General features: G+C 49.9%; 1 protein-coding gene across 1 annotated transcript; it reads right to left on the reverse strand.

Annotated features, from left to right (window-relative positions):
- Positions 1-1,875: 1,875 nt before the first annotated feature.
- Positions 1,876-21,475, reverse strand: DNPEP (aspartyl aminopeptidase). Its single transcript, XM_040476352.1, has 16 exons — positions 21,348-21,475; positions 13,146-13,193; positions 12,138-12,231; positions 11,897-12,050; positions 11,730-11,804; positions 11,374-11,503; positions 11,039-11,169; positions 10,702-10,777; positions 10,486-10,593; positions 9,663-9,740; positions 8,385-8,468; positions 7,211-7,371; positions 6,774-6,813; positions 6,569-6,670; positions 2,316-2,483; positions 1,876-2,010 (listed from the first exon to the last, which is right to left on the reverse strand). The coding sequence occupies exons 1-16, from the start codon at positions 21,405-21,407 to the stop codon at positions 1,960-1,962; spliced, it is 1,560 nt and encodes a 519-aa protein (XP_040332286.1). The 5' UTR covers positions 21,408-21,475; the 3' UTR covers positions 1,876-1,959.
- Between the last annotated feature and the right edge of the window lie 368 nt (positions 21,476-21,843).

Genomic DNA, 21,843 nt, shown 5'->3' on the forward strand with positions numbered 1-21,843 from the left:
TGGCCTAAAGAAATAATTTCTGTATATTGATTTTTCAGCCAGCTACCTTGATAAACTCTCTTATTAATTCAAATAAATAATATAGCTTTTGAATTTTCTATGTAACAAATCATATCAAAAGGAACTTTACTCCTCCCCTTTCAGTGTTTCCTTTATCCTTTGTCTTCACCATATCACCCAAACTAAGGACTAACAGTATAGTGTTAACTAAAAATGGAAAACCAAGCATCCTTGTCTTATTCTCCCTCTCCAAGGAATACTGTTTAGGCTCTCCCAGCAGCAGACCTGAGACCAGGATCCAAGTGCAAGGAGTTTATTTGGAAGGTGGAGGTAAACACTGGCAGGGGCGTGGAGGTGTGAGACAAGGAAGGGAGGGTGGACGATAAAGGCGTGTGTTATCAAACTTCATTCTGGAGCTTGGTTCTGCTGCAGAGTCCCATGCTACCCATGTCCAAGTGATCTCCCAGGATGTGAGGGAGCTGGAGTTTTCTTCTAGCCTTGGCCTTCTGGTTGGAGCTGTTCTGGGGTGGGGACAATTCATTCCCTGGCACTTCCAAAGTCATGAATGGAAAACTGTAGTCGAGCAGCAAAAGCCAGCCCCCAGGCAAAGAAGTGTAGCTGTGAGCAGTTGGAAGTTGGAACAAGTCTACTGAAGTGATCAAAGTGACGGACAGAGGGGGGGTGCTAACGGTGTCTTCTACCAACGCCTTCCGTGTTTTACTATGACAAACAGCACTGGCAGTCCCCATAGGAGAGCAGCAGCTGCCTAAGTCCAGAACACGTCCTCCAAAAACCACCCAGTTCATCCAAAAGAAGGAAATAAAAATACTCGTATCTCGGGGCGCCTGGGTGGCCCAGTCGGTTAAGCGTCCGACTCTTGATTCAGGTCATGATCTCAGTTTCTTGAGTACGAGCTCCATGTGGGGCTCTGCACTGACAGCACAGAACCTGCTTAGGATTCCCTCTGACCCTCCCCTGCTCACACTGTCTCTCTGAAAAAAACTTAAAAAAAAAAAAACAAACCAAACTACTTGTATTTCACGGTTACAGCATACTGAGAAAATACTAGACTTCGGTGATAAAGGGCTGCCACCTGGTCTCAGCGATTCTGAGATCCTATGATCACATCAACACCAGGGAACTCAGTTCCAAAGCAGCGTTCTACCGTCAACCCGGCCTCCAAAGGACTGGGCTCAGCCAGCGAGAGGCTTGTAATGGTGACCTGCCACATGTCAGGGTCTGTCACCAGCACACTTAGCACTAACAAATACGACTGCTGGTGCTTAGGAAAAAAACCACAAGATAGGCAAACTTAAGACAAAGAAGGAGAATGAACAAATACAAGGAAAGGAGCAGGAGGAGGAGGAGGAGGAAGAGGAAGAAGAGGAAGAAAAAGAGGAAAAAAGGAAACAGGAAAAGAGAAGAGAGATAAATGATGGAGGGAAATTACTAACTAGAGGAAAAATATTGAATAATAAGAGATTGATTATAAAAATTCATAAGAGGCTGAGCGGGGCAGGGAGGGGGACAGCCTGGGCTGCCCAGGGCAGCTCTGGGGTCCCATGCTGAGCGTGGAGCCCCCACAGCACGGAGATGGGCTCCTGGACTCTTCCGGTAATGGAAGACCATTGAGGCTGCTTCCCAGAAGGGAGGAGTAGGGATGGGAGAAGAACCTTCCAATTGTGGACCCACCTACCTGTCACCCACTTCAGGCACGGCCTTAAGGGAAAGAGATTCGAGATCAGGCCTCCAGCTCCCAGGAGCTGCGCCCCCACCCCCACCTGCCCCCTACCTCCCCCTCTGTTCTGGTTCTAGTGGTTCAAGCCAGATTCAACTCCCACCCCTCCAGCCTCCAAATGAGCACAACAGAATGCATCTGAGTGAAAAATCCACTTTAATAATCCAGCTTCAGCTCAGCTGACAACTTCTCAAGTGCAAGAGAAGTCTTTCCAAGAGGCCTCAATCCACTAAGAGGTTACGGCTCAGAGAAGGGAACAGCTCAAAGAAGCCCTAAAACGGAGAGCAACAAGGGATTTGGAATCAGTGCAGACAAGATGGGGGGGGCCCTGCTCCCGCCAACACAGGCCCAGCCAGAGACACAGGTCCTTGACCCACACATGACAACTGCCCCCGTCTTTCCATCTCTCATCCCCACTCTATCCTCTGATTATCCTCGGGAGGCTGATCGGGGCCCCTGTCTCTCAAGACGAATGGGCACCCTTCCTTTCCTACAGGGTAGCATGGAGCCCCAGCCACCAATCCAGGCACCAGAGGAGGAGCCCAGCCACCATGATGATGGATGAGGTGGGAGTCACCTTGAAGAGGGTGAGGGTCTGGAGCACTCCTGAGGTGCAGGCGGTCTCCCGGATGGAGTGCATGGCCAGCTGGGGGCTGCCTAAATCCAGTACTCGCAGCCCCAGCCGAGAAGCCAAGATAGGTCCAATGGTGGTTCCGCAGGGAGAGTCATTCCGCACCATGAGATCCTACGGAGAGGAGGACAGGTTCATGAACAACAGGTAGTGTCTGCTCATTAAGCCCAAACAGGAAGTCATCTTAGAGCTGCAGGACTGAAGGGGGCCTGGCAGAGAGCCCACTTCTGCCCCCTCAGAGAGTAGATGTGACCAGAATAAAGATAGCCTACATTAAATGGCAAGCCCAAAGGACAGTATATTCTGAATTGGTCCTACTCTCTCCATCTGAACTACTGCCACCCTAATTCCAGCCACCCTCCCTTCCATTAAGATTCCTTCCTCCACATAGCAGGCAGGGGAATTAAAAAAAACAAAATGTACCCTTTATATCAACCTCTTGCTTAGCACACACTCACTTCCTGTACCCATACACACACAAAGAACAATCACTCTGTAGTTTTAGTGTTTTTAGAAATATTGCTATTGGCATTCTGAATTTCTTTACATTCTGATAAAATTAAATTAAATAAGAAGGGGCACGTGGTCGGTTCGGTTGGTTAAACATCCGACTTTGGCTCAGGTCATGCATGATCTCATGGTTTGTGAGTTCGAGCCCCGCATCGGGCTGTCTGCTGTGAGCAGAGCCTGTTTCTGATCCTCTGTTCCCCCCTCTTCTCTCTGCCCCTTCCCTGCTCACACTTTCTCTCTCAAAAATAAACATTTAAAAAAATAAATAAGTAAATAAGAAAATCATAGTATGTTCAAAATTAAGATTTTTAGTATAAGGGAAAACAGGATTATATAATCAGGTAAATTAAGCACTATTACTTCTTACACAAGTATAGTATTTTTTTTTTCAACGTTTATTTATTTTTGGGACAGAGAGAGACAGAGCATGAACGGGGGAGGGGCAGAGAAAGAGGGAGACACAGAATCGGAAACAGGCTCCAGGCTCCGAGCCATCAGCCCAGAGCCCGACGCGGGGCTCGAACTCACGGACCGCAAGATCGTGACCTGGCTGAAGTCGGACGCTTAACCGACTGCGCCACCCAGGCGCCCCCAAGTATAGTATTAATTCACGGTTTGCAAAAAATATGTATACTTTTCTAACTATGTCTACAGAAATGACCCCAAAGCACCCCCCCCCCCCCCACTCCTCAAGAACAATGGACACTCATGGTGCCAGACAATGGTCTCTAAAACCATCATCCATGTCTGGGGAGAGAAATGAACAAGATGAGCCTGCAATTTCTTGTTATGCAAAAAGCAAGACAACTTTCGAGAGTCCTGTCAAAGGACACATGTCAACAGGGTTCCCACTGGTCAAAGTTATGATAATCCGAGGGTGAAAGTAAATGGCTACAGGGGCGCCTGGGTGGCTCGGTCGGTTAAGCGTCTGACTTCGGCTCAGGTCATGATCTCACGGTCCGTGAGTTCGAGCCCCACGTCGGGCTCTGTGCTGACTGCTCAGAGCCTGGAGCCTGTTTCAGATTCTGTGTCTCCCTCTCTCTCTGCCCCTCCCCTGTTCACGCTCTGTCTCAAAAAGAAACGTTAAAAAAAATTTGAAAAAAAAAAAAAGTAAATGGCTACAGTGCTTCGGGTCACAACGAACCAATGAAACCCTTGATTTAATGACAGAAACGGAAAAGGAAAAAAGCCCCTTATCTGTCGCCATGTAAGGTGGCTATTAACACAGCTCGCCTTGAAAACTGATTAGTAAAGGGAAAGAATTAGCATTTATCCCGTCTTTCCACCAGAAACCCTATTGCATGATAACCAAATAGCCCTGGCTGACGGGGAGAAAAGTTCTGCTTCCCAGAACAGCAGCTAATCTATGCAGAAGGGATTATGCGTAGAAAAGGGATGAATTGGGGGAATGAATTTAGTGACTTCAGCAAGGATTATTGACTGGTGTCAAAACCATCATGTGTCTGGTTGTTAGGGAATTCATCACTTGCACAGGGTACTGTCCAGCCAAAGGAGGAAAACCCCCATATGACAGAGGGGAAGGAGGGCACCCCAACGCATTGCATCACTAAGGGTGGGGCACCCAGATAACACAAGTATGATGCAACATGAGGGACCCACCAGTCATGACTTCTGGCTAAAAATGTGTCATCTGCTAAGCCTTTAGGCATGAATTCCAATCAACAGGAAATGCAGGACCTACAGGCACCAGCTAAACACCACCAAGAGGAAGCAATCAGACAAATTCAGCAAGTGGGAAATCCTGTGGGATGATGAGCCTTGTTTCTTCAACAATATTTTATTCTTTTAAGTCAATGCTATTTTAAAAGGGGGGTGGTGAGGGCTGCACTACGTTATGAGACATTTAAGCAACATATCAACCAGACATAATGCGGTCCTGAACTGGATACTAAGGTGGGACAAATGTCTGTAAAGAATATTTGGGGGAAAGGTGCCAGGGTGGCTCAATTGGTTAAGTCTCCGACTTCAGCTCAGGTCATGATCTCATGAGTTTGTGAGTCTGAGCCCTACATCGGGCTCTGCACTGACAGTGGGGAGCCTGCTTGGGATTCTCTCTCTGCCCCTCCCCCACCTGAGCTCCCTCTCTCTCTCTCAAAACAAAGAATATTTTGGGGATAACTAGGGAAAACTGAAAATGATCTGGAGGTGACTGGCTGGTTCAGTTGGTAGAGCATGTGACTCTTTATCTTGGGGTCATGAATTTATTATTTTTTTAATTAAAAATTTTTTAGTGTTTTCTTATTTATTTTTGAGAGACAGAACATGAGCGGGGGAGGGGCAGAGAGAGAGGAAGACACAGAATCCGAAGCAGGCTCCAGGCTCTGAACTGTTAGCACAGATCTTGAAGTGGGGCTCGAACCCACGAACCGTGAGATCATGACCTGAGCTGAGGTCAGACGCTTAACCGATTGAGCCACCCAGGGGCCCCTTGGGGTCGTGAATTTAAGCACACTGGGTGTAAAGCTTACTTTTTAAAAAAATGATCTGTGCATTAGATACAAATTTATTGAAACAAAAATTTACTGAAATGAAAAGGTAAACAATACGGAGTGAAGAGAAAACAAGAAATATATCCAATACAATTCCATTTTGTAAAAAAATATGTGTTAAGTATACGCATAGAAAAAAATCTGGAAGAATATACACAAATCTCTGTGGATTAACATTTTGTTTCTTTTTGTATTTCCTAATTTTCTGAACGACACATGTCCTGCTTCTGCTGTAAGTTATTAAAGAAAATTCCTCCAATGTCGTCTCACTGCCTTAGAAGAAAATGCAAACCCCCTTCCATGGCCTAGAAGGCCCTATAAAGCTGGCCTGGGCAGGCCTCTCTCCCTGCAACTCTGGCTCTCACCCCAGCTCTATCACTGGGGCTCTGTCTCTTCCTGAGAGACTAAGCTCACTCCTGTCCCCCGCCTCCCCCCAGGGCCTTTGCACTCATTCCCTTTGGCTGGGATGCTCTTCCTGCAGACTCACCCACGCCTCTTTCTGGTAGTTAAGTCCCAGCTCAAAGTGTCACCTCCTCAAAGAGGCTTCCCTAAGAGTGGAACTACTCAGGTCTACAGGGGACAGGGTGGGGCTGGGCGGCAGAGAGAGCCCTGAGCCGGGAGACAGGATGCCAGGGTCCTGAGTCACCAGGACCTGCTCACTGCTTGTCACTGGATCACCTGGGCCCCAGTCCCTTAAATCTCTGCTTCTACCTATTTCTGTCGAGATGGGCCACTGCTGAGGCGAGAATGCCGAGGCCGTTAGAGTTCCAGTCTCCCCAGCCCTGAACTTGCCTTATGGAAGCCCCCAAGGTATGTCAGAGAGACACAGGGGGCTGGATGGGAAAAAGGCAGGACTGACCCACCATGTGCCTCGAGCACTCTGTACCTTCAGTTCTGACAGAAATCCAGGAGAGGCATCGTTATCAGCCCCATTTTACAGGTGTGGAAACTGAGGCTCAGAGAAATGAGGAGACTGGCCCTCAGTGGCAGGGCCAGCCCCACAGCAGAGCCAGCACTCATCCCAGCTCCACCTACATCCAAAACCCACTCTTCTCACTCGACTGGAAGCCCATCCACTACAGGTCAGCTACCAGGCCCCCCTCCACTGGGGGCCCATCTGCTTATGTCCCCCAACCCCACTCCCTCCATCACATCTTCCCAGGCAGGGCCCGGCCTCACCTGCAGGGGCACCCCAACATTACTGGCCACCTCTCGGATCAGGGCCTCTGAAACTGCATTCGAGGCATAGCGCTGCTTGCTGTTGACCTTGATCACCGGGCCCTGGAGAGAGGGACACCAGGAAATGAGGGCGAGTCACACACGAGTGATGGGCCCAGAACCAGCCAGGCCTCCCAAGTCCTAAGGAGAAACAGGACTACCTCACCTTGTGGAATAAGGGCCGGTGGTTCTCCTCATGCTTGTCCCTGCAAGAGGCAGATTAAGGACCAGGGATGGCAAACAGGAAGTGGGCCTGGCATCACCACCACCTACCCCGTGGAAACATCACTAATGCATCCCAGCGTTCTTCCCCACCCAGCCTGGCAGGACCTAGGAGGCATGTCAGTGTTCCAGGAAGCCTCTAGCAACAGAGGGAAAGAAGTTCACAGAGTCTCTTCAACGTACCTGGGAGGGGCATCACATGACTTTGGCCAATTTGGGCCTTGGAGCAGTCAAGAGGGAGCAGTCAAGAGGAAGCCGCCACTGACCTTTCCGCCAGAAGGAGGAAGGAGGGGAAGGGGGAGGGGCTGGGGCCCAGCGTTAGGTTACCCGCGGGCCGCCAGCTGTGAGGACTACAAGCCGAGCCTGGCCTGGCGGACTCACAGGTAGTTGGGGTGCACGGCGTGGGCCATGTCTGCGCTGATCATGTAGGACTTGGGGATGGCTTCCTCGAAGGCCGTCAGGTGCTGGGATGAGGCCGAGATCCGGCGCAGCACCAGCTCTGTCAGCAGCGACTGTGCCCCCTGGGCGCTCTCGGACCCCACCTGGTGAGAGCAGAGACTGGCTCTGGGATCGGGGGCCTGAGGCAGAGGCCAAGGAGAGGGGCCCAACACCCAGACTGGCCCGGGACCCAACTGATTCAGTGGCTGAGGACTGTGGGATGTTGTCAGCAATGTCCCCAACACCGTGCCACCGAAAACCTGATGGTGGGCTGGGGCCAAACTAACCCTGAGTTGTCTCTGGGGCAGCGACAGCACTTTCTGCGGGCTTCCTACATTGCCCCCCCCCTTCTTCCTTCCCCTGACCCTCATGTCTGGGCCTCCTCGCAGATGCCCTCTCACACTGGCCAATCTTCTTTTATGCATGTAACAGAGGCGGCTAACTACCCGTGCTAGCTTGTACAACAGAACACCCAAACTGCAGCTAAGCATACAACTACTCAGGTAGAGAGGACAGTCCCAGCTTCCCCTGCAGCTAAACGTGGCCATGCCAAGTCCCATGAACACAGACAGTGAGGAACGGCACCTTTGGGTGGTGCCTTAAATGAGCGTACACTCTCCCCCTGCCCTTTCCTCTCCTCCTAACTCAGTACAGACACGATGGCAGGAGCTAGGACAGCCACCCTGGATCCTGAGATGGAAGCCGAGTGCTCAGGATGGCAGAGACCTGTCCTGAACTGCTCACTCTGACCCGTGCAATTACGTGCGAGAGAACAACCCATCTGTTCAGGCTCTGTTGCGTTGTCTAAGACTGCACCTGACACAGGCACGCAGAGTAAAGGACCCGCCATGTGCTGAGCCCTGGGACTAACAGATGAAAGGGCAGGGTCCCTGTCCTCGAGACGCTCACCATGTGGCACACACAGAGACAGGGGAGGTGTGGTCTCACTACTGAAAGCAGATATATGCTGAGCCAGGGGGACCAGGCGCTAAGAGCACAGGCAGTATCTTCCCACCTTTGTGGCTTCCGGAATAGCCCTGGCTTACGGTGGGTACCTGGCACGAGCTGGCTGCAGAAAGGTTCACAGAGGGGACCCTCCACAGAACCCTCTATGTACCTCTTCGTTGTCGTAGAGAGCAATCATGCGCACGTGGGGCTCCGCGGCCAGAGAGGCAGGAGATGCACAGGAGTCGATCAAAGCCTGTTTGGGGGGCGGGGGGGTATCAAGAGCATCCTCCTCATCCCCCCTTCTTCCATAACCCTCCCCACCAACACCTCGGAGGTTCACACTCCCCGCCTGCCTTCTGTCATCACGGCCAGAGGGAAGTGGGCTGGGGCTTTTACAGGCTTTCGCCTCTTGGGGCGCTGCCCAGCACGCGGGAGACCTTTTCAACTGGACTGGGAGAACCACCCTTTGGGTGTTCTCCTCCCCTACCTTCCTATGCAAAAGGCAGGAGGATGAATAAGCTGGAGGGGAAGAGCTGAGAATCCTGGAAAGTCAAAAGAACCACACAGAGCATGTAAACTAATTGGCCTCAGTGAAAAGATCAAGGTCCAAAGAGGTGACCAGGTGACCCGGACTCCATCGAGGTGATGCAGCTGGCTGGCTGCAGAAGCTAATACAGGTCCCAGGTCTGGCTCTGGTCTCAAGTTACAGCCCAAAGCCTGTCTCCAAGAACAGGATGGGGAGGGAGGGAGAGGTATGACAAGGGACAGGGCAAGAGGAAAGAAAGAAATAGAACTGACAGGCACCTGGGTGGCTCAGTCGTTAACCATCTGACTTTGGCTCAGGTCATGATCTCACAGTATGTGAGTTTGAGTCCCACATCGGGTGAGCACAAGTCCTGCTTCAGGGGAGCCCTGCTTCTCTCTCTCTCCCCCTGTCTCTCTCTGCCCCTCGTGGGATTCTCTTTCTCTCTCTCTGCCCCTTGCTCACTTGTGCCCTCTTTCCCTCTCTCTCTCAAAAAACAAAAAAAAAGGAAATAGAACTAGGGTGGAAAGGTGGGGACATCAAGGTGACTGGGAAGAAGACAGACTGCCCCACTGAGACCCCAAGGCACAGACAGAAGGCTGGGTGGGCCTCAGCCTGGAAGGCAGGGGGAGCAGAGGGAGGCGGAGGACATTGCCTTATGAGATGCTAAGGCCTCTCCCTTGGAGCAGAGGCTAACGCAGGGGAGAAGCAGACGGAGCAGGGCGAGGAGGAGACACCATAGTGCCCTGGCCGGCCTCTCAGCCTTCCCTCACCTCAGCCCCTGCCCATGGCCCAGCCAGCACCAGCAGACCGGGGAGGTGGCCGGCGGCCCTCTTCTGACCTGCTAGGACCTGAGGCAGTCCTCCCCACCCCCACTGCTGCTCCTCCTGGTGATGTGCTGCCTGGGGTGCCGCTGCCACTCACCTGCAGGGCACAGAAGCAGCTGTGCAGATTGTCCAGCCGAGGGGCAAAGATGAACTCCTCGTAGGCACCGCCCAGGACCTAGAAATACAGGACAGTCAGCCTGCCTTTCGACCCCTCACCCCAACTCACCTGCTTCTCCCTGCTCCCCAATGCCTGAGTGTGAGCGAGCCTCCCTGGCTCTGGGCGCGGCCCCTCCCTGCCCCCCTGGCTTAGAGCACTGTGATCTGCCGTGTAGGGCTGAGTGGACGATGGGGAACAGGGCCGGGCAGGAGCTGAGGGATGGGAGGGTGATGTCTATGGTTCCTACCAGTTCCTGTGGGACTAGAAAAGGGAGACGCTGAATGGTCACAAGACAAGCTAAGGAAATAAACAAGAGACCAGCCCGGAAACAGTGCACATTCAAACAGGCCCAAACATCCAAAGACTTCACAATCTCCTACTGTGGGCAACTCAGAGGGGCACGAGGGCAGGCTCCAGAGAAAGGGGTGGGGGGGCACAGCCAGGCCTTCTGCCCTCAGAGGTGTAGGGTCGGTATGGGTCAAAGTACAAGTGACCGCCTGCAGCAGAAACCCCTAAGGAGCGTGTGGAAGGACTGATTTCCAGGCCCCACCACAGACGTCCAGGTAGGCAGTTCTGGAGCAGGAAAGTGCCCTTTTGAGAACCACTGGCCTGGAGGCAGAGGGGCATGATGACTACCGGAAAGAACAGGGATGAGATGGGAGTAACTGGGGGACCGGCCGACGCGGTGAGTGCTTCAGGGCACACAGAGGTAGGCTAGGATCCCGGCGATCCCCACCCATGAGTTCCGGCAACCATTCCTCACCGCAGGCTGGGTGTCAGCAAGGCAGAGCTCCATCTCCAAGATATCCTCGGGGCACAGTCCCAGATGGGCACAGAGAAGGGACATGAGGACCGAGTGGTGCCGGTCATCCTGCAGGGCAAAAGGATGTTAGGAGAAGGTCTGGCTCTTCCCCTCCTCCCCCTTCTCAGAGAATCAGTCCCTGCCCTACTCCTCCCCATGAGCAGGGGACTCTCTTACCGCAGCACTGAGAGGTCCAGGCTCAGGAGTTCCCTTCTCCAGCTCCTCCTGAACGGCTGTGGCAAGAATGGGGACTCTGTGTGGAGTCACAAGAGGGAAGTGTGGGGAGGGCTGGAGGCATGGCATCCCTGAGCTCCAGCATCTCCCAGTGGGAACTGCCCTTGCCCTGATTCTCAGCTTGCTTTCCAAGTGGCAGAGCAATGAGGGACCTCAGATAGCATCAGCTGGGTCCCAACAGTAGAACCTGGCTGTGGCCACCATTAGGTAGGTAGTGGTGTCCTAGATCCCACCGGGCCCCTTCCCTCACCTGGTGCCACAGCCCTCGCACCAGACTCACAAGTGCATCTCCATGTTGGGCCCGAAGTTCTCGTTGACATTTCGCTGCAGATGGATGGCCAGGTGTGGGATGCGGAGAATGGGCCGGTCCACGTGCACCAGGCGCTGCTCCAGGCGGCCTGAGGTAGGACACTGTGGCCCACCAGGCCAGGTCAGCCCAGGGCACCTCCCAATCACCGTTGGTTAAAACCCCAGACTGACCAACATGGTCCTCAGACCAGACTGCCCCGCCACCCCTTCCCTGGGGGGCTCTCCACAGGTACCCTAAGGGAAGGTTACAGTCAATCTTCAGGCAGCTGAAGGTGAGAACCTCCCAGGTCCAACCCCAGTTCCCACCTTGACAATGACTCGTCCGGCCAAGGTCAGGTCCCGGTCAAACCAGGTGCTCCAGATCCCACCACCATAGGTCTCCACACCAACCTGCTGGAATCCCACCTGGCTGCGGCGGGACCGCCGTTTCACCTGCGTGTGAAGGTGGGGAAGTGAGAGAAGGCTGGACGACATGATGTGGAGAGGAGACAGACTGATCGAGAGCTAGTTAACACACAGCGAATACTGCTGCAGAGAAGGGCCCAAAGTGTGGAGGAAGGGGGCGACAAGTTTCAGGAATAGACTCCCCAATCTGTACCTCTCCACTTCCTTTTGACCTGTCCCCCCCACCCCCCCCCCCCCAGCCCCAGTTCCACAACCCCAGGCACGGGCCGGCCGGGTGGGCCCCAAGGAGGCAGAAACCGGTGCCCAGAACAGGGCCGCCCCCCCCAACAAAGTTTTGGGGGGGGGTGTTCGGGGGGGGGGTTTTTGGGGGGGGGGGGGGGGGGGTGAAGGGGTGCGGAGATTGAGTTGGATTAGCTAGCCAGCTGGCACAAAGGACTTTGAGCCCCAGCCTAGGAACATGCTTCTCTGCCCCCACCCCACCCCAAGTACCTTGCTCTCTGGCTTGATATCCCAGCTCTCCGTCTCTTTGAGTTCATGGAAGCCAGCCTGGAGGAGGCGGCTGCGGCACTCAGCCACAGCTATAGCGAAAGAAGGCTTTCAGAGCGATGGAAGCGGGTTAAGGGGGCACACCGGCCCCACCCTCCTCCCCTGTCCTGGTCACTTACCGTGGAAAGGAGAAGGGCTCCGGTTCACGAACTTGAGGAGTTCCCGGGCCGCGGCCTGCACCGCCTCTTTGCGGGCTCTGCCGGTCATGACCACCTAGGGGAGGGGAGGTGCTCAGACTCCTAGAGGTTTGGGACCCTAGAGTTATATCATCCAGGCCCCGGGAACCACCTCCTTCCCCAGCCCCATTCTCCCTAAGTGACCGCTGCGAGGTTCAGACCTCTGCTTCCGCCCCTTTCGCTACGGACAGACGCAGATGCCGGGCCAAACCTGTCTCAGCAGAAAGCTCCAGCCCTCCAGCCAAAGTATCACAACCCCAAGGGTGCTCCCAGCCCAGCTCCTCCCAGACGGCCCGCCCCCAATACGAGCTTTAGCCCGGCCCCCTAAATGCTACCCCCACGTGCCCGCCCACCGGGGAAATCCCGGTCGGTTCCAAGCTCTCAGCTCCCAAACGGGCCCCTAAACTCCGGGCGGGCCTGCACCAAGCAGCCAAAGCCCTATTCTCTGGGGAATACCCCCCACCCCCACCCCGTCCCCTCCACCCCCACAGTCTATAGCAGGCCACCCTTTTCCAACCCCAGGAAGACCAGGTCACGGAGGCCGGGCTTTCGGTTTCGCTTTGGGTCGGGCACGGCCCTCACCTCAGAGCGCTGCTGACCTCAGTCCCGAACGGGATCGGAGGGGATCTGAGCTGCAGCTGGGCGGGCCGGAGACACCTACCTGCATAACCCGACGCGTGGGCCGGTGTCCGCTAGCCTGGCTCCGGCTCTCTGCCCGCCCCGCCCCTCGCTAGCCCCCGCCTCCGGGCCCGCCCCTGCCGCGCCGTTTGCTCTGCCGCGCCGTTTGCTCCGCCCCGAGATAGGCCGCGCCGCCAGCCCCGCCCCGCCGTCCGCGGTGGGGGCGGGGGCCCTCTGCTGCCCGGGAGGTGCTAGAGCAGCCTCCGAGTCACACGCCTCGTCGCCTGTCCCAGGTCAGAGAATCTGAGAAAAAACTCGCCCCTGCCGGCTCACCTGGTCCGACGAGTACGGTACAAAGTGCTCTCTCTCACCGCAGGCACCCTTGTGGTAATAAAAGCAACATGGCTAGTGTTTATGGAGCGTTCACCATAAGCTTTAGCTTTCCAGTAAGGCTTAACGTGTTACCTCGTTTAATCTTCACAACTGCTTCGTCAACTTTGTACTTTTACTGTCCCCATTTTACACATGAACGAAACGAAATACGGAGGCAAGTACCCTGTCCAGGGCAGTAAATGGCAGAGGTGGGGTTTGAGCCCAATTAATTTGATTCCAGGGGCCTGGAGCAAGCTACTCTCAGATCGTTTCTCGGCCTTTTTCTATGCACCTTGGTGAGTTGTAACGTTACCCGGCAAGTCCCCTGATTGCCTAAGATCACACAACTGTTTGGATGCATCTGGAATGACTCATACCTGCACTCTTTCCACTTCTTAAGAGGACAAAATAAACTTCACATGTTCTTGGAGGCAATCCCAGTTTTCACGTCAAGAGTGGTAAGCCACAATTTAAAAAACCAAGGTGCCCACCTAGTCATAGATTCTGATCAGGACTGTTGGTGGCCCCTAGGTACAAAACAGGGCCCAGCACTCAGCGGTGTTAACACTCTAGGGATTACAGGTGAGCAAGCTGCCCTTTATATACTGGGGTAGGAATGGGCCAGGGGAGTGGTCAGAAAGGCCCCGCAGCCTTCAATTCACAGAAGTAGGTATTGCGGGGGAGTGTTCAAGAATATACAGGGGGTGGGGTAAATTCATGGCATTCCCTGTTTATTGAAATGTATAGTTTTTGTGCTGAGAGTGTCATGGAAAGAACATTCTTTTCCTCTGAGAGCCAGAGGCTGGTTAGTGGGGGACACATTCGCGGACAGTGACAAGAACTGAAACGGGTGCAATGTATAAGGGAAGGAAATTTAACAAAAAAATTTTAATGCTCTTCTGAGAACAAAAAAAAAAAAAGTACATGCTAATGTGAGAAATTGAAATAACACCAAAATGGGTAACTTAGAAAGTGAAAGTAAACATTTTGATAAATTGAACATCTATTCTTGATAAAAAAAAAAAAAAAAAAAAAAACCAAATGAAATCCTCTTAAGAAACCAGAAAGAGGGGGGGCGCCTGCGGGGCGTTGGGCGGCTGACTTCCCCTCAGGTCATGATCTCGAGGTCCGGTCAGTGGGTTCGAGCCCCGCCTCTGTCTCTAGGCTGACAGCTCAGAGCCTGGAGCCTGGTTTGGATTCTGGTATTGTGTGTCTCCTTCTCTCTCTGCCCCTCCACTGCTTGTGCTCTGTCTCTCTCTCTCAAAAATAAATAAGCTTAAAAAAAAGAAAGAAAGAAACCAGAAAGGAAGGATAAAGACTATCTACCAGAAATCTACAGTAGAAATTAGTGGGGAAATACAGAAGCGCTCCTGTTCAAGTCAGAAGTAAGACACTGGTAAGCTATTACTGCTGGCAGTCAACGTGGATCTGCAGTGAAAGCCAGTGCCACAAAGCAAAATAAACAACTATAAATATGGAAAAGTAAATTTTCTCGTTATTTATAGATTACTTGATTACCTAGAACCTCCAAGAAAATAAGCTGATAAGCTATTTGAACGGGTAGCAGGAGTGACCTGATTTTGAAAATCATCAGCTTTCCTGTGCAATAATCAACTAGAAAATATACTAGTAAAACGGTCCTATTTACAAGAACAAGAAATACTATTAAATTCCTAAGAATGAGTATGAGATACTCAGTCTCACTGTAATCTGGGAAATGCAAGCTAAAAATGAGGTGCCATTTTTGATTTGTCATATTAGCAAAGTAACGTCAAGTGTTGGAGAAGACTTGGGGTAATGCATGCCTTTATACCCAATTTCTGTGATGTAAACTCTCCCAGTAGCTTGTTCCAAGCTGCCAGCATGAACTGAATGTGGAGTTAGGAAGAGATGCACAAAAGCAGGGCATTGTATAGATTTGTACCATACAGATATAATGGACATAAATAAACTCAAGAGCATAGATTGAGGGGTGCATGGCTAGGTCCGTCAGAGGAGCATGTGACTCTTGATCTTGGGGTCGTGAGTTCAAGCCCCATGTTGGGTGTAGAGATTGCTTACATAAATAAATAAATAAATAAATAAATAAATAAATAAACTTTAAAAAAGGAGCACAGATTGATAATAAAATAGCTAAGAAGGTGATGATTTTTGAGTATTTATTATATGTTTGCAATATAATTTATTAAGAGTGCATAATTGAATTTTTTAATGATTTCTATGTTTAATGGCAGGATCACAAAATTCCTGGACATTTGATAATCATTTCTCATGAGCTGATCCAAGTCAGCTCTAGCACACAACTTCTCTCAGACTCTATGTCTTTGTTCCTCACAGTGTGATTTTTGACCAGCAGCATCTACAATTCTAGGGAACTTTCTAGACATGCAGAATGACAGAGCTCACCGCAAACCAATCAAATCATAATCTGCATGTTAACAAGATCCCTAGCTAGTCTGCATGCGAATTCAAGTTTGAGACACGTTGTTTTAAACTGCTGTGTGGTAGTAAAAAGCAATGAGGTCAGGGATACCTGGGTGGCTCAGTCGGTTAAGTGCCCGACTTCGGCTCAGGTCATGATCTCACGATTCGTGGGTTCGAGCCCTGCATCGGGCTCTGTGCTGACAGCTCGGAGCCTGGAGCCTGTTTCTTATTCTGTGTCTCCCTCTCTCTCTGCCCCTCCCCAGGTCATGCTGTCTGTCTTTGTCTCTCAAAAATAAATAAATGTAAAAAAATAAAAAATTTAAAAAAGGAATGAGGTCATGCTTGTCATGTATTATCATAGAAAAAATTTCTGAATATACTGAATGAAAAAAAGGCGATTTCCAGAACAACACGTACACGGCAAGAGCATTTAGGTAAAATTCACATAATGAGCTAAATGTCTAGATTTTATATGCATATACATGTAAGTGCGTGGAAACAGGTTTGGAGGGAGAATGGAATGGCATTAGTTAGGAAATGGGAGGGTCAAGGGGGGGACCTTAGCGATCCAAAAAAAGTTTCTGAGAATCATTCTTGCCCTCAGCCTGCTGAGAAAATCTTCCTGACTAGTCCTTAGCTGATGTTTACAATGCTACCATCATTCATTTCTGTTTGGCTGAACAACTTTTATCTTACTTTATTATTTTTTTAAATGTTTATTTATTTTTGAGAGAGAGAGAGAGAGAGAGAGAGAGAGAGAGAGAGAGAGCGCATGAGCAGGGGAGGAGCAGAGAGAATGGGAGACACAAAATCTGAAGCAGGCTCTGACAGCTGACAGACAGCTGACAGCTCAGAGCCTGACCCGGGGCTTGAACTCACCAATGAAGAGGTCATGACCTGAGTCCCACGAATGAAGAGGTCATGACTTGAGCCCAAGTCAGATGCTTAACCGACTAAGCCACCCAGGTGCCCCATTGGCTGAACAACTTTTAAAGAGCAAATACCTGGGGTGCCTGGGTGGCGCAGTTGGTTAAGCGTCCGACTTCAGCCAGGTCACAATCTCACGGTCTGTGAGTTCAAGCCCCACGTCAGGCTCTGGGCTGATGGCTCAGAGCCTGGAGCCTGTTTCCGATTCTGTGTCTCCCTCTCTCTCTGCCCCTCCCCTGTTCATGCTCTGTCTCTCTCTGTCCCAAAAATAAATAAACGTTGAAAAAAAAATTTAAATAAAGAGCAAATACCTGGAAGTTATCATAGCAATTAGTCACACACACTTCAGCGTGTGTCCATTGGTTATATGTATCCTTTCTGACCCCTCTGTTTGTGAGAGAAGCTTTCTAAGTAGTAATTTGTCACATAATTGTTAAGTCTGCTTTGAGATACAGAAGACCAAAGCAATGTAAGGGAGAAAAGGCGTGGTGTGTGTGTGTGTGTGTGTGTGTGTGTGTGTGTGTGTGTGTCTGTACTGTCCCTGTTTGCTAAAATGATCTTGATTTCCTGATTCTAAGACAGACCTGGGTGTCTCATTGATATCTTGGTTGTTTCAATGTATGAATAATTTGCTTCTGGGCATAATGATAGGAGCATACATAGGACACGGTACAATATGTCCTCTCACAGTGTTGTTGGAAGGACATTTTCGTTTCCAGCACAAGTCTTCTGCTCAAGTTCTGTTTTCCATGCAAGACTCAACGGATTAAGAACTACAAATCCCAGGATGCCTTGAGGTGAGTCGCTTCGGTAAGATTGAAATTTTCAACCAATTACGTTCTAGGAGGGAGGCTTTAAAAAGTATTTTGTATGGTTAAAAGAATGCAGCACCTCTATAGGTACTGATAGGGAACAATTTCCAAGATATACTAAGGGAAAAAACAAGGTGCAGAATAGCAGTTATGGTATGTTCTGTTTGTGTATAAACACAAACGCACATACACGCATTCTTATATGTTTTAAAGCAGTCACAAGAAAATAGTGACTCTGGGAAAGAGAAATTTTGGCTAAGGGTCTGTGGTAGGAGGAATGTTTCTTTTTTCCTATAAGTCCTTTTGTATGTTTTGAATTTTTTTCTACATACACATATTACCCACTTTTAAAATGAAATAAGTAAATTTAAAAAACAGATGGAAAGATGATCTTTAAGTACTTTTTGTGACCATCTTGTTTTCTTCTGTACCCTGATTGAGTTAGTGAGCAATTTGTTAGTTAACACTTAACCCTAAAATCTTCAGTTTAAAAATGCCCAGGTAATCGCCTCTGTGGCTCAGTCGGTTAAGCATCTGACTTTGGCTCAGGTCATGATCTTGCAGTCTTGTGAGTTCGAGCCCCGTGTCGGGCTCTGTGCTGACAGATCAGAGCTGGCGCCTGCTTCAGATTCTGTGTCTCCCTCTCTCTCCTCACCTCCCCCACTCACACTCTCTCTCTCTCTCTCTCTCTCTCAAAAATAAATAAACATTTAAAAATTTTTAAAAATACCCATGTAAAACTGTATTACTTCTTTTTATTTTTAAAAAATTTTTAATGTTTATTTTTGAGAGAGAGTGAGACAGAGCGTGAATGGGGAAGGGCCAGAGAGAGGGAGACACAGACTCTGAAGCAGGTTCCAGGCTCTGAGGTCAGCACAGAGCCTGATGTGGGGCTGGAACCATGAACCGTGAGAACATGACCTGAGCTGAGGTCGGACACCCAACCCACTGAGCCACCCAGGTGCCCCTGTATTACTTCTGATATAGAAATTGTGTCTACATTTGGAAGGAGGTGTGGATAGAATGTTTCTTTTGATGTTGATGATATTTAAACAAAAAATAGGGGCAACTGGGTGGCTCGATTGGTTTAAGTGTCCTAAGCATCTGACTTCTGATCTCGGCTCAGGTCATGATCTCACATGTGATCATGTTGAGTTTGAGCCCCACATCGGGTTCCAGCATAATTCACTCAGTTGTCTTAATCATGCCTGTGCCCTGCCACTGCATTTGCTTACTTGCCTGGCAAACACCCAGCCCTGACTGCACCGAGATCACCTGCTCCATGTCTGCATCTGGCACCTTGTAGAGATACAATAAATACCCAATGAATGAGATTAAAAAAAAATTATTCATTTTTAAAATTGGCCCCCAGAGAATACTCCCCAGCATTTAAAAGGAACAAAGTATTGAAAACTGCAACAACTTGATTGGATCTCATGGATGTTATGCTAAGCGGGGGAAAAAAAATGACCAAATTATAGGCATGGAGAGGGAATTAGTGGTTGCTACGGGACAGGCGTGATTCTAAAGGGGTAGCACAAGGAACATCTTTGTGGTGGCACAATGGTCCTGTATCTTGATTAGGGCAGTGGTTGCATGCCTCTACACATGTGATAAAATGAGGGTTGCCAGCTAACATACAGGACACCCAATTAAATTTGCATTTCAGATAAAGAATAATTTCTTAGTATAAGTATGTCCCAAATGTTGCATGGGATATACTTACACTAAAAAAAAAAAATTAACCGAGTATCCTGTATCTTTATTTGTCAAATCTGGCACTCCTAGGTAATAGGGCATAGAAATATACACACACCTTTTGCCAATGTCACTTGCCTGATTGTGATATTATCCTGTCGTTATGTAAGATGTGACCATTGAGAAAAGTGGGTTAAAGTTACACAGGCCCTCTCTGTGCTATTTTAGCAACCTCCTGTGAATGATAATTATTTCAAAATTAAAAAGTTTTTTAAATGGCCCTCGAAAGAAAACCAACGGCTCTTGTGGGTAATAAAAACAGAGCTAGAGGAAGCACAGGCTATTAACCAGCCAAGAAGTTTTATGGAGCATTGTAAAACTGGCACTTCACAAAGGTCTTAAGATGTATCCCCTTTCAAATGTCAATGATCTCATGTAGTTATTGACGGTATAACAAAGTGGTTGTGCACGGGGGCTTGGGATTACACATACCTGGGTTTAAGTTCTGGCCCCTCCATTGATTAGCTGTGAGCCTTGTTTGCCTGAAGGGCTGGAACCAGCTCACACCCCTATGTCTTTCCAACTCCACATTCAGTGACATCGGGCTGGTAGCTTGAAACCAACCCGGGAGTACTTACACTACCGAGATTTACAAACACTATGAATCAGGGCTTTTTTTTTTTTTTTTTTTTTTTTTTTTTAGTTTCAAAGAGCTTATTAACCATTTACCATCATACCATAGACTTTGAGCCTCAGTTTGCGCATCTGTAAAATGTGGAAAGACATCCGTAATGACTGCCTGATGTCAGGAAGAGTAAATGAGATCCTTGAATGAGACCCATCATGTTATGAGGGCTAAACAGTGCCTGTAGGGTGCTTATCATTAAGTGTATCAAATCGGCAGTGAACACTATATGTTACTATTTGTTCTTGTTTCTTTCATATTAAGCTGTGAGCAACTTGAGGGCACGGTTATGCCTTCCTTATCTTGATATCTTTAGCGACGGGCTCAGGGCCTGAAACACAGCAAGTGCTAAATAAATGTTCACTAAATTAAGGAGTAAATGGCATATAATAGCGACTCAAGGTTCTATACCTCCAGAAAATGTGCATTTTATCAGAGGCTTTTTGGGGCACACTTCTTGATCTTGAAACATGGAGATGTTCAGGCCCCGCGGCGGGCTTGCAGGGAGGGTTGAGGAGCACCCATACCCCCCAGGATGATGTCTGCTTTTGCAGGCCCGGCTCTGGCCACCAAGGCAGTGATCCTGGCATATACCCCCAGGTGACAGGGACAGGCTCTCACCTCTCCTTCCTCCCGGAGCCAAGATGGGGCATTTCTGGCTCTGAGCCTGTCTGACTAGAGGTCATTTAATCCTCGCTGGATTTGTCCTGTTTATTTTAGTGAACAGGGCTGTTTACTTTCTGTTTGTATTTCTAGGGGTGGCTTGCTCATTTTGCTTCCCTTTTATTTACTTTTTGCAAGCACTTGGGTTTGAGTAAATATGTCTATAAAGTTCCAGGGACTGGGTTATTCTGTGTCTGGTATTTTAATGGCTTTTAAACAGTGTCTGCTCAGGTAAGCATTTTATAGATGGATCGAAAAGATAGAGAATTCTTTTCTCAGTGGCCTCTGATTCCTTCCAAGCTGACAGCCAGCCACTAGCAGCCTATGAATCATGGCTTTTCATCAGTAATAAAAATATCAAAACCAACACCCATCTTGGACGGAGAAACTGACCCAGGCTGCTCAGCTGGACTGGGGAACTATAGTAGGTATTTAAACACCAGGGCAGTGCTTAGGGTAAAAATTACCTAGGGTGTTTTTGAAAATGCAGATTCATGAGCCCTATCCTCGAGAACTCTGCTTTGGAAGGTTTGGGCTGGGGCTCAGGAATGTGTGTTTTTATCTCATGCTGCAAATTCTATCCTTAGATCACCCTGAGAAACACAGTTCAGATTCTCAAAAATACTGCGGCCGACGGGGGAGCTGCCCTTAAGCTCAGTGCCTTGTGTGCCCACACAGAGAGAAACTGGGGGACCAGACAGGGATGTTTGTAATGATCCTATCAACAATTAGCACCCTCCGCCTCCAAAGCTAGCCAGGAGAGGACGAGGAGTATTATTCTGATAAGCCTCTTGCTTAAGGTCTAATTTGTCAGCAACTCGAGGGCAGGGGCCATATCTCCCGCATCTTATCACCCCCCACAGTGCCTAGGACAATGCTCGGCTTACAGGTTGGCGATCTGCTCTGGCTGGGACTCTCCCACCCAAGACAGACCTAGAAGGCAGGCCTGGTTACCTCAGGGTAGCTTGGGAGCCAGTTGTTGGCAATGGACGAGGCAGAGAGGCTGATCGCCATGGTCACCTGCTCACCTCCTCCTGAGCCGGGCCAGGTCTGTCATAGGCTGGATAGAGACCTGGGGGAGGGGGGAGGGCAGCGGGAGTCCCTACTGCCTCTTCTGCCAGCTCCTCCCCTCGCCTCTGCCCCTCTGCAGCAATTCACTGGGTCCTCAGTCCCTGTCCCCATAGGGCCCATTGTGACATCGTCAATGCAAGTTGAAACAGTAATGCCCTCACAGCGCCAAGCCTCAGGCTTGTCTAAACAATGACTCCTGACCTGGGCATGGGAGGGTCCTGTGTCCCGAGAAGCTACAAACAGACTTTCTTCTCTGCTTGAGGGATTCCGCTCTCATTCTCTCTCTGGTCCCCTTTGTTTCCCTTCCCAGGTCGGTGTGCTTAATTATTTCATTTTCACGTGTTTACTTGTTTATCCCATTTCCCGACCAGAAAGTCAG

The sequence above is a fragment of the Herpailurus yagouaroundi genome, unplaced genomic scaffold, assembly GCF_014898765.1.
Source record: "Herpailurus yagouaroundi ecotype Mexico unplaced genomic scaffold, PumYag 140, whole genome shotgun sequence".
Taxonomy (NCBI): domain Eukaryota; kingdom Metazoa; phylum Chordata; class Mammalia; order Carnivora; family Felidae; genus Herpailurus; species Herpailurus yagouaroundi.

What these genes read in the sequence shown, in the direction of transcription:
- DNPEP (XM_040476352.1), bottom strand. Translation starts at nt 21,407, where the DNA reads ATGGCGATCAGCCTCTCTGCCTCGTCCATTGCCAACAACTGGCTCCCA. An exon ending in TACCGTACTCGTCGGACCAG is followed by an intron (nt 12,232 to 13,145) that starts GTGAGCCGGCAG and finishes CCCCTCCCCTAG; the next exon opens with GTGGTCATGACCGGCAGAGC. An exon ending in CTGGACCTCTCAGTGCTGCG is followed by an intron (nt 10,594 to 10,701) that starts GTAAGAGAGTCC and finishes TTTGCCCTGCAG; the next exon opens with GATGACCGGCACCACTCGGT.